This window comes from Bombus pyrosoma, linkage group LG15 (genome assembly GCF_014825855.1).
Source record: "Bombus pyrosoma isolate SC7728 linkage group LG15, ASM1482585v1, whole genome shotgun sequence".
Lineage (NCBI taxonomy): Eukaryota > Metazoa > Arthropoda > Insecta > Hymenoptera > Apidae > Bombus > Bombus pyrosoma.
In genome coordinates this window covers 10,412,687-10,425,248 of record NC_057784.1, presented here as the reverse complement: position 1 = coordinate 10,425,248, position 12,562 = coordinate 10,412,687, and the positions used below count along the sequence as shown (strand labels likewise).

General features: G+C 28.4%; 2 protein-coding genes across 7 annotated transcripts; one reads left to right on the top strand and one right to left on the bottom strand.

The window, feature by feature from the left end:
• Nucleotides 1–1,268: 1,268 nt before the first annotated feature.
• LOC122575589 (glycerol-3-phosphate acyltransferase 3-like) lies at nucleotides 1,269–10,406 on the bottom strand. 6 transcript variants are annotated; one of them, XM_043744703.1, is made up of 12 exons: nucleotides 10,229–10,368; nucleotides 9,843–9,914; nucleotides 9,657–9,771; nucleotides 4,447–4,728; nucleotides 4,208–4,345; nucleotides 4,003–4,137; nucleotides 3,545–3,781; nucleotides 3,001–3,234; nucleotides 2,396–2,511; nucleotides 2,184–2,325; nucleotides 1,903–2,111; nucleotides 1,269–1,808 (listed from the first exon to the last, which is right to left on the bottom strand). In XM_043744703.1, the coding sequence occupies exons 4-12, from the start codon at nucleotides 4,594–4,596 to the stop codon at nucleotides 1,721–1,723; spliced, it is 1,449 nt and encodes a 482-aa protein (XP_043600638.1). In that variant the 5' UTR covers nucleotides 4,597–4,728; nucleotides 9,657–9,771; nucleotides 9,843–9,914; nucleotides 10,229–10,368; the 3' UTR covers nucleotides 1,269–1,720. The 6 variants fall into 6 exon arrangements, with proteins under 6 accessions (XP_043600638.1, XP_043600639.1, XP_043600636.1 ...); XM_043744704.1 differs by having other exon boundaries at nucleotides 9,657–9,914; XM_043744700.1 differs by lacking the exons at nucleotides 9,657–9,771; nucleotides 9,843–9,914 and having other exon boundaries at nucleotides 1,703–1,808; nucleotides 10,229–10,406.
• Nucleotides 10,407–11,212: 806 nt separating this feature from the next.
• Nucleotides 11,213–12,282, top strand: LOC122575587 (ATP synthase subunit e, mitochondrial). Its single transcript, XM_043744698.1, has 3 exons — nucleotides 11,213–11,362; nucleotides 11,837–11,993; nucleotides 12,082–12,282. Exons 1-3 carry the CDS (start codon nucleotides 11,309–11,311, stop codon nucleotides 12,123–12,125), a joined length of 255 nt encoding a protein of 84 aa, XP_043600633.1. The 5' UTR covers nucleotides 11,213–11,308; the 3' UTR covers nucleotides 12,126–12,282.
• The last annotated feature ends 280 nt before the right edge of the window (nucleotides 12,283–12,562 follow it).

The window sequence follows — 12,562 nt, the reverse complement described above, 5'->3', positions numbered from 1 at the left end:
CTTGTGTTATTTGCTGTTATATATAAACTTTGCATGCATATGGTATCATATTTTGCATGAAACTAACGTACTTATTTAAATTATCAAATATACATTCTCTACATATAATTCAGATTGCACGATGACATAACAATTTCATTTGTGCTTTATATTCATTTGATGGAAGTATATTATTGACTAGCATATATATACATACACATTTATATACACAATACTTTTGATATGTGTTAGAAGGAAAGTTATAATAAAGCATTGATTCATACTGTTGTTGACTATGTTTATGTTACTGTCAAAATTACAGTGACAGCCACATATTCCTTTTGTTGTTTTGTTTATGTATATCTCTCTATATATTCATTACTACATAAAAATATATCTTAATATTTTTCGTATAAAAAATTGAATAGTGATATTATACATAGCGCCATAACTTGTTGAGTAGATGAATCTATAAACTCATATCCAATTTAAGTGACTCCTTTACCTTGCACGTGTGACCAATAGTTTTACATTCTAAATAAGTTATGTTATTATTATTACAATATTTAATTTCTGTAACAACCTAAGAATGTAGTTCGTTTTTTAGAGTAATTAGTTGCGTTTTTATTAACACGTGCAAACTTTGCATATCAAACATAAAAATATATTCTACGAAACATACAATTATCAATTATTTTAATTAATCTTTACTATTTGAATTAAAAAATATTAAATACAAGACATTAAATTATTATTATATTAAACATATACAAAATATTAAAATGTTATTAGAATATAACTTCTAATCTAATTAAAATCCAAACATCAATTAGAACATGAATAAAATATTTCTCAATATTTTGAGAACAGTAGATGAAGATTATAACTTTTTTTCATAAAAATACAATAAGCATGTATTTTTTTTAATTGTACAGTAATTTACGAACGTTTTTTCAAAATTTTGATGATATTATTTACAAAAATAGGAAATATTTCAATTATGCTCTTAAATTGTAATAAATGGCATTTCAAATAATTTTCAGGGGATGGGTACAGTAGCATAACCCTGATATATGCTAATTTCTTTCTATGAGAAATATGAATAAATACTTTATTTTTTACACTACAATAAAGAGTAATATTTTCCCCTATCATTTTTACAAAAAAAAAAAAAAAAAAAAAAAAAAAAAAAAAAAAAAAAAAAAAAAAAAAAAAAAAANTCAAATTAATGAGATAATGAGGTGAAGTACATTTCTAAAAATGTAACAATATAAATAGGATGAGTTTGATGCTACATTCAATCATACGCACAAAAAGTCACACACTATCGGCCATTCCATATTAAACACTTCATTATGTATAAATAATAAATTTGTAATGCCTCGTTATATAATATTGGTATTAAAAATTGACAAACGTGGTACCTGCGATATTTCATATTTAAATTCGATCATAATATTAAGATAAATTGTTTATACTGCAATAATCGTCTTGTAATGAATTTAAATGTTACTATAGAAATTTTTCATTGTATAAAAAATAATCTAACATAACGCAATGTATCACATTTGTAAAATTAAACAAATTAAATCATGCATACGCTCTATCATCCCCTTTTAGCACAGATAAATGTCCACGAAGAAGATAAAACATCACATCAGGTAAAATATTCTCGTTTAAGCAAAATATCACACATTATATCGATCGTGAAAGAGGGACTAGAGACGATTCATATTCGACTTTATTCGTCTTTAAGTCGTTTACTAAGTTCTTCTTGTTGCTTCTCTCGCAATTCCTTTTTCGGCTTTATTCGTTTAAGCTGACCATCCCTAAAAATGTAATTAAAATGTAATTAAAAAAAACTTAATTGTTTCTCTTTATATATAATGATGAATAATATTTTTTTTATCTAAAAAATTTTACCATTGTAAATCGACCAAGCCACCCTGTCTTGCTATCACAGACTTCACTCTATTCGCAAAATCAATAGCGCTCTCTCCCTCATTCCTATACATCGGAGGAAGATACCAAACATCACATACTATGGCCCAACTTGACATAGTCATATATAAGTATTGTATCATTGAATATCGACTACTATTCCAAAATGCATCCCCAAATCTTGGATCATACTATAAGAAACAGAATAAAATTAGGTAGCTAAGGTAATCAATACCATTTTACATGAATACGTACACAATTACCTTTATTGCAACAGGGTAAATTACTCCACCAACTTCAAAGCTTCCTTTCTTAAATTGCATAACTGATGTATTATTTATGCAAGTGCCTTCAGGAAAGATAAGTATCGGTGGATTTGTAGGATCAGACACGTGTTTTTTTAATCTATAAAGTATGTAAGAAAATTTTAATATTATAAAGAAACTATATTAACAGCACGGCGATTAACATTTACCGTCTTGTAACTGCTTCTCTATCTTTAACTTCACACCGTTCAAACCAAATATGTGGTGAAGCACGTGCTAAAGCTCTTTGTAGAATACCTAAAAATCCACCATGTCTCTGACCTATCTAAAATATAAAATTTGAATAATATAAATCATCTTTCACATAATATTAAAATAATACATTTTTATGCAATGCAAACAAAAATAACATTACAATAACAATAATAACTACAAAAAAATAAATATATAGCAAATTTCAAGCAAAATTCATTTAAAGCAAATTTCACCTAAAATAATATTTTCTATGGAATAATATTAATCGCGTGCACATGATACTGAGATAAAGCAAATTTTAAGCAAAATTCGTTTAAAGCAAATTTTATCTAGAATAATATTTCCTATTGAATATTTTAAATCGCTTTTTGCATAATATTAGAGTAATGTATTTTCATGCACACATCCCACAACTACAACATCACAATAACAGAATAAAATCAATATAAAGCAAATTTCAAAAAAACCCCAAAAAGTTGACAAAGGACAAGTTATCATATCAATAAATAAATAATTCTGGAACTATTAGCTTATTAGACGAAGAACGACAAAAACGTACCAAGGAATAGCAATTATCGCACATGAGTATCAGAACATCTATAGGTGAAGTATGATTTGCCACACAAATACCCCTAACAGGTCGATTCTCCGGATTATGATACGTAATTACTGATGATAGAGCACTCGACAACACACCGAAGCACATTATGGAGACTTTGTAATTCAGCCATCGCTTGAAACTACCCTCTGGAACATAGCCGACTACCGCTGTACATGCAGTCAGCCACATCACCTGTAAATCACAAGCTTTGTCTCTAAGAAAGGATCTTTCTTTTAATATCAATGCTGACTAGCTTTACTTGCAAAGCAAAGTTACAGGATACCATTTTACCTGTAACATTCAACAATGTACTTTAATTCTGTCAGTGGGCAGTTATAAATCATATTAATGTAGGGGATTAACACATCAGAATTTCCGAATTTGTTTTAACGATATCATATTATGCAGAGATTAGTTAGTTACAAACAACAAGACATCATCACAAATTCCCAACAGCAAATTTTGAAAACAAAAGATTGATATCTTCGTAATGCCTCATTACCAAGGAGAATGTTGTCTGTGTGGATAAGATAGGCACATCGATTGTGGAAGTGTGATTTGCCACACACATTCCTCCTGGTTTTGGTTTGTTCTCTGGATTATGAATTGTAATTGTCGCTGATAAAGATTGTGACATTATCCTGAATGCTATGAGACTAGCCTTGTTGTATGTCCATTTCTTAATAAAACCATTTGGTAGGAAGCCAATAAGAAATGTTGCAATTACAATGTACAGTACCTAGGAACCTTTGATATTAGTCGAGTTGCAAATACTAAATTTATATTTGGTATTGAAACAGACAATATCAAAACAGATTCGTGACAAACATATAACAGAATCTTAAAATAAAAATAAATGTGGAAATAAGAAATTAATTGAGTGTATATGCATCCTACCAATTTGTTTCAACTTTTCTAAATACTATTAAGTTATTATTAAAAGAGAATCAATGAACTTACCCCTACAAAACAAATGAATATCCTCAAGGGAAGAAGAAAACAATATCGCATAACAAATCCACATATCCATATCACTGTTAATTTCCAGGAGATGAACTCGTAATGTCTATTCGTTCTAGTTAACAAATTCCAATTCTAGAAAAAATATAACATTATACTATATAATAATTCATATATATCTATAGGTCTAGGGAAATAAAATTACCTTCAATTCTTCTGCTTCAAAACGAGATGTCACCTCATCTTCTATAATAGCTTCTACACCAGCTTTAATGTAATCCAAACAGATTGCAGGTTTGAACTCCCTTTTCAGGGTTTCAAACGAATCTCTACGTATGAGAGTCTGCAACAAAAATATATTCTCAATCCATTGTACGAGTAATCATAGATATGTATATATATTTTCTTGATATTGACTTTCTAAACACGTAGAATTAAAATTACCTCGTTTTTGCTCGCACTTGTCGCAGGTGTTTGTGAATTCTCTGTTTTCGTTTCCTCCAAATGATTTTTATGATTCTGCATTTCTGGCTCGGGTACCAAAATCAAATCCGTCGATCTGGCTATAACGCTGCTGCTCACTCCATTCTGCATACTCTCCGTTTTCCAATTTTGCACATTCTGCTTTTCGACGTGCCTCGATTCGTACTCCTCATCCGTGTCTTCGTCATTTTGCTTCCAAGTACCATTCTTCCTTTTCACGTTTTCTATGTTTTGTCTGCCATACTAAAGTATAAAAACAATACATACGCTATAATCATTTAAGTTTAAACGATCCTAAGGAATGCGTTTTTTATTATGAAGCACCTTTTTGTAAAGTGGTCTTTACACAACACACGAAAGACAATTGGATTAATCAATTTGATTATAATTTGCAAGAAACAAGTACTTAAAACGCTAAGTAATATAGGCTAAAATACAAATATTTTTAATAACAATAATTTTACTCCGGCCTTGATCCTTTAATAGTTATCGGTAATAAGAATAAAGGTAAACAATGCTTCTTTTCTTTATTTATGAGATTTATGTAAAATTGACTATTTTGTTATGCTTGTTTCTTTTTAAAAATTGTTTTACTATTGGAAGAGATTATTACAATAGGTTATAAAATATAAAAAAATGTTCGTAGTTTGGAATTAAATATCTTTTCTAACAAAATTTTTCGGACAGAATTTTTTCTAAAAAATTCATATTATAGCGTGGAGACGCAATTAAAATATTTAGTGCCCAATTTACATGCAAAGCGTTTGAAATATACTATATAATAATACTACTATGCTATATTATATATGTATTATGTAAAAGAATTACGTAAACAGGCAGACTAATGTCCTCCTAGTTGATAAAACCGAATAATTTCATAAATTTTTTGAAGGTTTAACTTACCAAGCTTATTAATCAAATCGATAATAAATCATAAATATTAAGTTCAATGAAACTAATTCAATACAGCTATTGATCATTCACAAGTTCGAACAAAAACGACAGGTTTCATTAAACATGTAACATAAATTATTAATTACACACTTCGTATATATCTTTGTCAGCATAGATGCAAATAAACAAGTGTTGTAGGAAATTTATTTAAATATCAATGAGAAAAGAATTTATTTGATATTTATATAAAAAGGGAACTTTTAAGATACGGCGAAAACATTTATCGTATGTTTCAAGTCATCCGAATTATTTTATAGATAACATTAATAATGTTATCTATATATAATTAGTAATTAGTAAATTACTTCCACACGAATAATAGTTTTTTTTTTATAAAAAAGAAACAAAAAAACACTGTCGTCTGACGATATCTGTACACTTTGTACTTAACTAATCCATGTTTCTTCTTTGGGTAAATCTTTGATAGGCATATATCGTAAATGGAAAGTTCATCAAGGACAAGATACATTTTCCATTGAGTTAAACTTGTAGTATATCTGATAAAGGAAGCTCTCTAACAATATTATCGCGTTAATCATATCTGAAAACGAAATTTTGTTGCTACATCTATGACAAAATGTAGAGTTTCGAAAGAAATGGATATCTCGATAAATTGTATTTGCTCCTTGCACTCACACGTGCTTTTTTGAAATTCGACGAATCATGTGGTTAATTGCAGCATTACGATATTCGATAACGTTGATGAGAAAAGAATCGATAAGGAATATGTTTTAAGAAAAGACAAATTTCTTGAACTTTGTACTTGATGTCCATGATTTGTAATAGTATAGAAAAAAGATTTTTATGCGTATTTTATACAGCATTCCGCATAATAATGTAATGTATTTAACGAATTATTTGATTATTCACGAAGATAAAATACTCTTTTATCACAACATACAAAATGTCTGAACAATCGCTTTTTAATACGTTCTCTTGGTCTTTTTATACAATAATTTTATTATAATTACGCTGGAGTAAGCGTCGCATGTAGGTTCGAGATCGTAGATGTTTCATCTTGTTCGTATAAAGTTCTTTTTAAATTGATTATAGTTCAATTTTTATTGCACGTAGTCTTTCCATAATCGTAAACTATTCAATAAAATATACCTACGATATAAAACTTTTATGTACGTATATATGTACATATGTATTGTATGTGTTATATAAAACATTCTGAATTTTCATCAGCACTGTAAAGAAACACGGCTGATCATATTGGAAAACTGAAACAAATCTAAAAATGTATATAGAAATTATAAGTTATTTATTGCAGACACATATTTAGTAAAAAATTTATATTATCTTAAGGGTATATTAAGTGTTAAAGATAATTCCATATCTTGCGATTTCTATATACCTTTCTAAATTTGTATCAAGCTTTTCCAATGTAGCTAGCAATATAGGCAGTGGAGTCTCATTACTATGCTATGAGATTTCGAATCATTGTTCGTGCCATACATCCATGATAAATATCTACGAGTATTCAAATATTTTCATACGCCGTCTTCTTTTCATGCGTCTTTAAACTTTGGACGAAATTCTTCCATAAAATGATGGTGCGTCATTGTTCAATCTCTGCACCATATTCAAGGAACTACAAACATATCATCGTCACGATTTTTGTCTTGTAATCATGTTAAAAATATGTGATCAAAGAAAAGGTTGACGAGTTTGTACGCATCTTGCACAACCTTTCAATTAGAACGTCGCGTCTTCAGTCTACCGCCTGTAATTACATAATCATCGTTATCGTTATATTGGGATCTATTCCATTAATTAATTCGCGATCAAGATTGAGAAGATCGTGAAGAATGAAAATTAATATGCATACATATCACACCTATATATAAACAAATAAGGAGAAACGTCATCGTTCTCATTCTGCATATAATGCATATTCCAGCATATATAATTACAATAAGATTATTGTAAAAAAAACTAAAAGAATATCTTGGAAAGAATTCATCGCACATTTTGTAAATCGTACATATATTGCGATAAATTTTTATCTTTGCGAGTATTCAAATAGTGTAGGGAATACATAAGATTATTGTATGAGATGTTTCGTAAAATGCCTCTATATTTTATTATTTATAGCTTGATCTGACGATTATATAACACATAAAGAATGTTTGTTTTTCGTTTGCTAATGTAATGTACTTCGTTTAATACAACATTTTTATTTAAGTTTAACTACTTTTATTAGCAAACTACTTTTGTTATCAAATACTTTTGTATGGGATGTTGCTTAATATTCACTTTTAAAAGTATTTTGGTAACGTCATTCGAGCCATGTCAAAAAATCTAGACGATGTGCCCGACAATTGAATAGTGTTTCATGTTACTCATTCGGCGTGTTTGTTATGCGAAACTGTAGAGTCACCGATTTGTCTGTTCTCCAAACAAAGGAGATCCACGTATTATCGTGACATACGTACGGTGAACGGCCTCCGATAAACTGGAATAATTAGTTTTCTAGAGAATGAAAATTTCAATGAAGAATAATTACACATGCTTATGCAAAAATCTTTGCATTACTAACGAAATAAACTATATAATATAAATAAATAACATAATAAAACATAAAAATGCATTTCTATATAACACTGTATGGAAATATTTTCTAAAATATATGATTTTCCTTATAAAATCATAAATCATCAAGACTTTTGCACAGTATATCGTCTCTAATTAAATAAGATGTTGACAGAATATAGATAATCTACGTTATCAATCGGCATATCCATATGATATTCACGTCGATTAATTATTTTATTCCTAACACATGTAAGTACGAGTTTCATGTTAATATTGAACATATCTCTTCGAACAGACTATGAACTACAAATTGAATAATTTGACATCTAGCGCGTAGTGAAACAAAATGCTCGTTTTTGTGTCAAAATCGTGGAAATTCCTATTCTAACGAGGTAAAGTGATGAGTTCTGTTTTAGGTTAAAGCTAAGAATAAATAAGACAACGAGAAAATAGAATAAGAGAGAAATATAGAGAAAACATCATTAACAAGTTTTGACCTTGAAAACTTATGTTCAAGTTGACATTTTATAAAAAAAATTGGAATTTATCCATTATTATCTATGTGTGATTGAATATTTCCCTGAACTTGTTATACACTATTCCCTGTAGATTTTAACACTGTATTCAAATCCGGCCACAGAACTTGTCTAAACTAGACCTTCAGGACACTGAGAAAAATGCGATTAAAGTGAGAAAATATAATCATGGTTTTGCTAGTTTATATTTTATGATAGCACTCAAATTTCAATTTCACACATTGTATTTGTTCAAATAAAGTACGTAGAAATAATAGAATACTCGAATACGTTGAATTGTACGTTGAAACGCCATTCAACACGATTAATATTCGAATGGCATTGAAAAAAAATTGAGAGTCGACTCTTTTAACTTCGAGGCTACCAGAATAACGATCACGTATTTCTGACTAGCGAGACAAATATTTGAACGTACGTCGCCAAATTCCTCCTTTCAAAAATCTAATGTGCACAAGTATACTAAAAAGCAAACTTGGAAATGTTGGATTTTATTCTTCAGTCGCACAAATCGTTCCATTAGGATTTCGCTATTTAACGGCTTTAAATCGATACAAATTCGTTACGTACGATGTAACATCGTAAGAGATTCGCCAAAACACGCTTCGATTAATTTCAATTGAGTATCTTAATAACATATATATATATTAAATACATAATTATATTAAATGTAAATATTATAATTATATATAATATATCTAATATGTATATTAAATTATATATAATATAATTAATCAACATGATATATATAATTCATATGAAATATGAATAAAAGAATCATGTTAACATGTAAATTTAAAAGTGATTCAGAAATAAAATATTTTTTGAATTGCACTGATGTTCTACCAGTCGATAATTTGGGAGCTTGATTAATAATTTATACAAACCGGAACAAAAACATATTTTATTTACTAAAGATAAAAATTAGAAATTAAAATACACGATTTGAAAATATATTATATGTATGATAAAGAATATTTATGTAGTAACAATATATTTAATTAGATTTTTGCATGTTTTATTAGCATATTTTATTTGCGCTTTTTATTGATTATGGGATTAAATGTTAGAAATTTATGATCAGACGAATAAACTTGATACTATAGTTTTTATAATTAAGTATAATTACTTTGCGTAACTTACGTTTGCCTTAACTGTCAGAAAAACGTGGTAGCTCGGAAGACAATTCTAACTACCAAATTTTATATATCTTATGAAACCAGAGTTTTCATTGTATCGAAAATAAATTAGGGAAAAACTAAAAAATGAAATTAAATATTGAATTGCTGCTACTTGTTGATTGTTAGGTAAACAATGCATGAAACATACTTGGTTTAATAGTAGTCACATATTTCATTGACCATCACTTTGAAACGATACATAAACCTTTAAGTATTTTATCTGTAAATTAGTGCAAATTTTAACATTTAAACCAAATCGGGTATATATGAATGAATAAAATTCAAAATGTCTACCTCAAAGTTAATTGTAATTTTTCATATTTACAAAACAATATTGTTACGTTTAATACGTATTTCGTTCTAGAAATTTCATTGTGAATTTGAAAACAAAAGGTCATGTAATCTTTCGTACCTTTTCTACAAAAAACAAGGAGAAAAGAAATCATAAAATGTTTATCATGTTTTCAATTTATAGGCTCATGATGTGTCTCTAACCGGAGAAGTATTGTAAATTGAATTCACTCATTTTCTTACCTCAAATAGTGTTAGCAGCAATTTTATATATAATCTTCTAACGCCGAGTGACTTTCCGATAGATGCCAAAAAGATTATAGCAAGCAAAAACATAAGAAAAGGTGTTAAAAGTAAAGAAACCGCTAACGACATCACCATCCATAGCGGCGCCATTTTGCTTACTGTCGAGGAATATCCGAGAAGGCGAAACGGTTAAACGATCCCTTCCACAAACAGTTTAAAACCGCCGTGCTTGAAACCTATATATACAAATACTATAGAGAGAAACATATCAAAGTGTAACGATCTGCGTTATCGACACTAGTCAAGAAGCTGTCGGCAGATGCGTTTCGATGAAATTGCAGTCACACAGTCACATTTCTTATCGACCACAAGAAGGCGAAATGATCGGCCAATAGAAGACGAGTGAAAAAAGATGTTTCAACCAATCAAATACGAGATGAATTTAGATTAAAATGTTTAGTTTCTATCATGTTTCTATAGATCTTTATAACGATAAGAAACATTAGAGCGCGTTCTTTCCAATGCTAGTTTATCAATTCAAATATAAATTGTCATTTTTTTTATTCCATGAATTATTTTGGTTATTTGCTGCTATAAAGATTCCCTCAGTTATTTTTGTGGACTGTTTAAAAAGAAACGAAGGAAAACAGAGAACGTGAGAAATTATAATACATATAAAATTAAAAACGATGAAATAGCAAATTATAGTACATAGCAAAATAAAATAAAATTTAAGACTATTAATAAATATATAAAGTATAATATAATGTAATGATTGATTTAAGGCTAAACTTCATTATGATCAAATTCGCGACGATAAGTATATTCTAATTTAATCAAATTGCTACATTTGTATCCTTTAATTTCTAATCCAAAGCATGTGAAAGATAAAAAAATATGTAGAGAGTATCATAACAAAGCTTTTTCAAATCTATATTATATTTGTAATATTATATTATTCTTCAGAATAATGGTAACTTTCATGTTCATATTCAAAAATATACGGGAATGTTTTAAACGTCCGCTCAAATAGTGATGTTATCTAGAGTTTCATAGCATTAACAAGTCAGTGACAAAATGTCGTCTGCCGAAGTAGCACCCCGGCCGTTGCAGGTGTCCCCTTTAATTAAAGTGAGTACAATTTGCTACAATGAATTTTTTGAAACAATCTACATTCAACTATTGTGTTGCAAATTACTGTTTATTTAACACATACCTTATTAAGATTTCTTATTGTTACAAAGATGAATATGCTTCGGAACAAATGCTTTAAAATTATATTATATAATTTTTGTGCAACTTCAAGTAATGCTTTCTTTTTTTTTTTTGTTAAAGAAATATAGGAAAAGTTATATATATCATTTATTCTACATTAGAATAAAATTTAAAGATAAATTAGCACTTAATTTGTATTTTATTTTCTAACCTTCTTAATAGATATAATAAGCATTAGTCAAATAATATATTTTGCATGAATTAAATAATAATATAAATTAGATATCTCTTTCTCTTTTTAAAGCATTAATAGTATATATATTTATATACATGCATTTAAACATAAATTTAAAAATACTTTGTAAAACTTTATTATTGAATTTTATGTAGTTTTCCCGATGGACTCTTCTGTTAACTGGGATAGTTTACGGTGCTTACCATCAAAGAAGACTCAGTAAGAGAGAAAATGCCCGCCGTGAACAAGAACTTAAGGAAAAACCCATGAAAGATGCAAAATTAGCAGCAGAGAAAAAGAAGCTTGTTGAAGGTAAAAAATGATATATTTGACTATGGGCAAACTGTAGGTTCTTTTAATGATATAATATTGATTTGTAATTTCCATTTTTCTGTTTCAGCTGAATTACAAATGCTGAATGAGTTGTTCACACCATCAAAATAAAAAATATCACTTATAGTAGCATACATAAGTATTTCTGTTAAGTTAATATTAAATTACCCTTTAAAAAATGTCCATTATGTTAATTTCTGTTCAGGTTTACAATAGATATAAACTTCTTATTGTGTATACTAAATAAAATGATTTATAATATACTAAATTGTGATTTTGTCCAGTAGAATCCCATTTACCTGAATTCCGTTTATCCGAACTTATGTTATCACAATGTCCAATTTCCGATTTTAATACCGAATATATTTCTAAACTCTTATAATTCAATTCTAGGCCGCGTGACACATCACTTATACGAATAAAAGTTTTTGCCCTGGTATTTACAAATTTCAATTTAGTAAAATCCAGTTATATAAAAATTAATTCCGACTATATGAAGAAGTAGTAGAGTGCTAATATCTGATACGTCTTGTCCTCTGACCGTGATG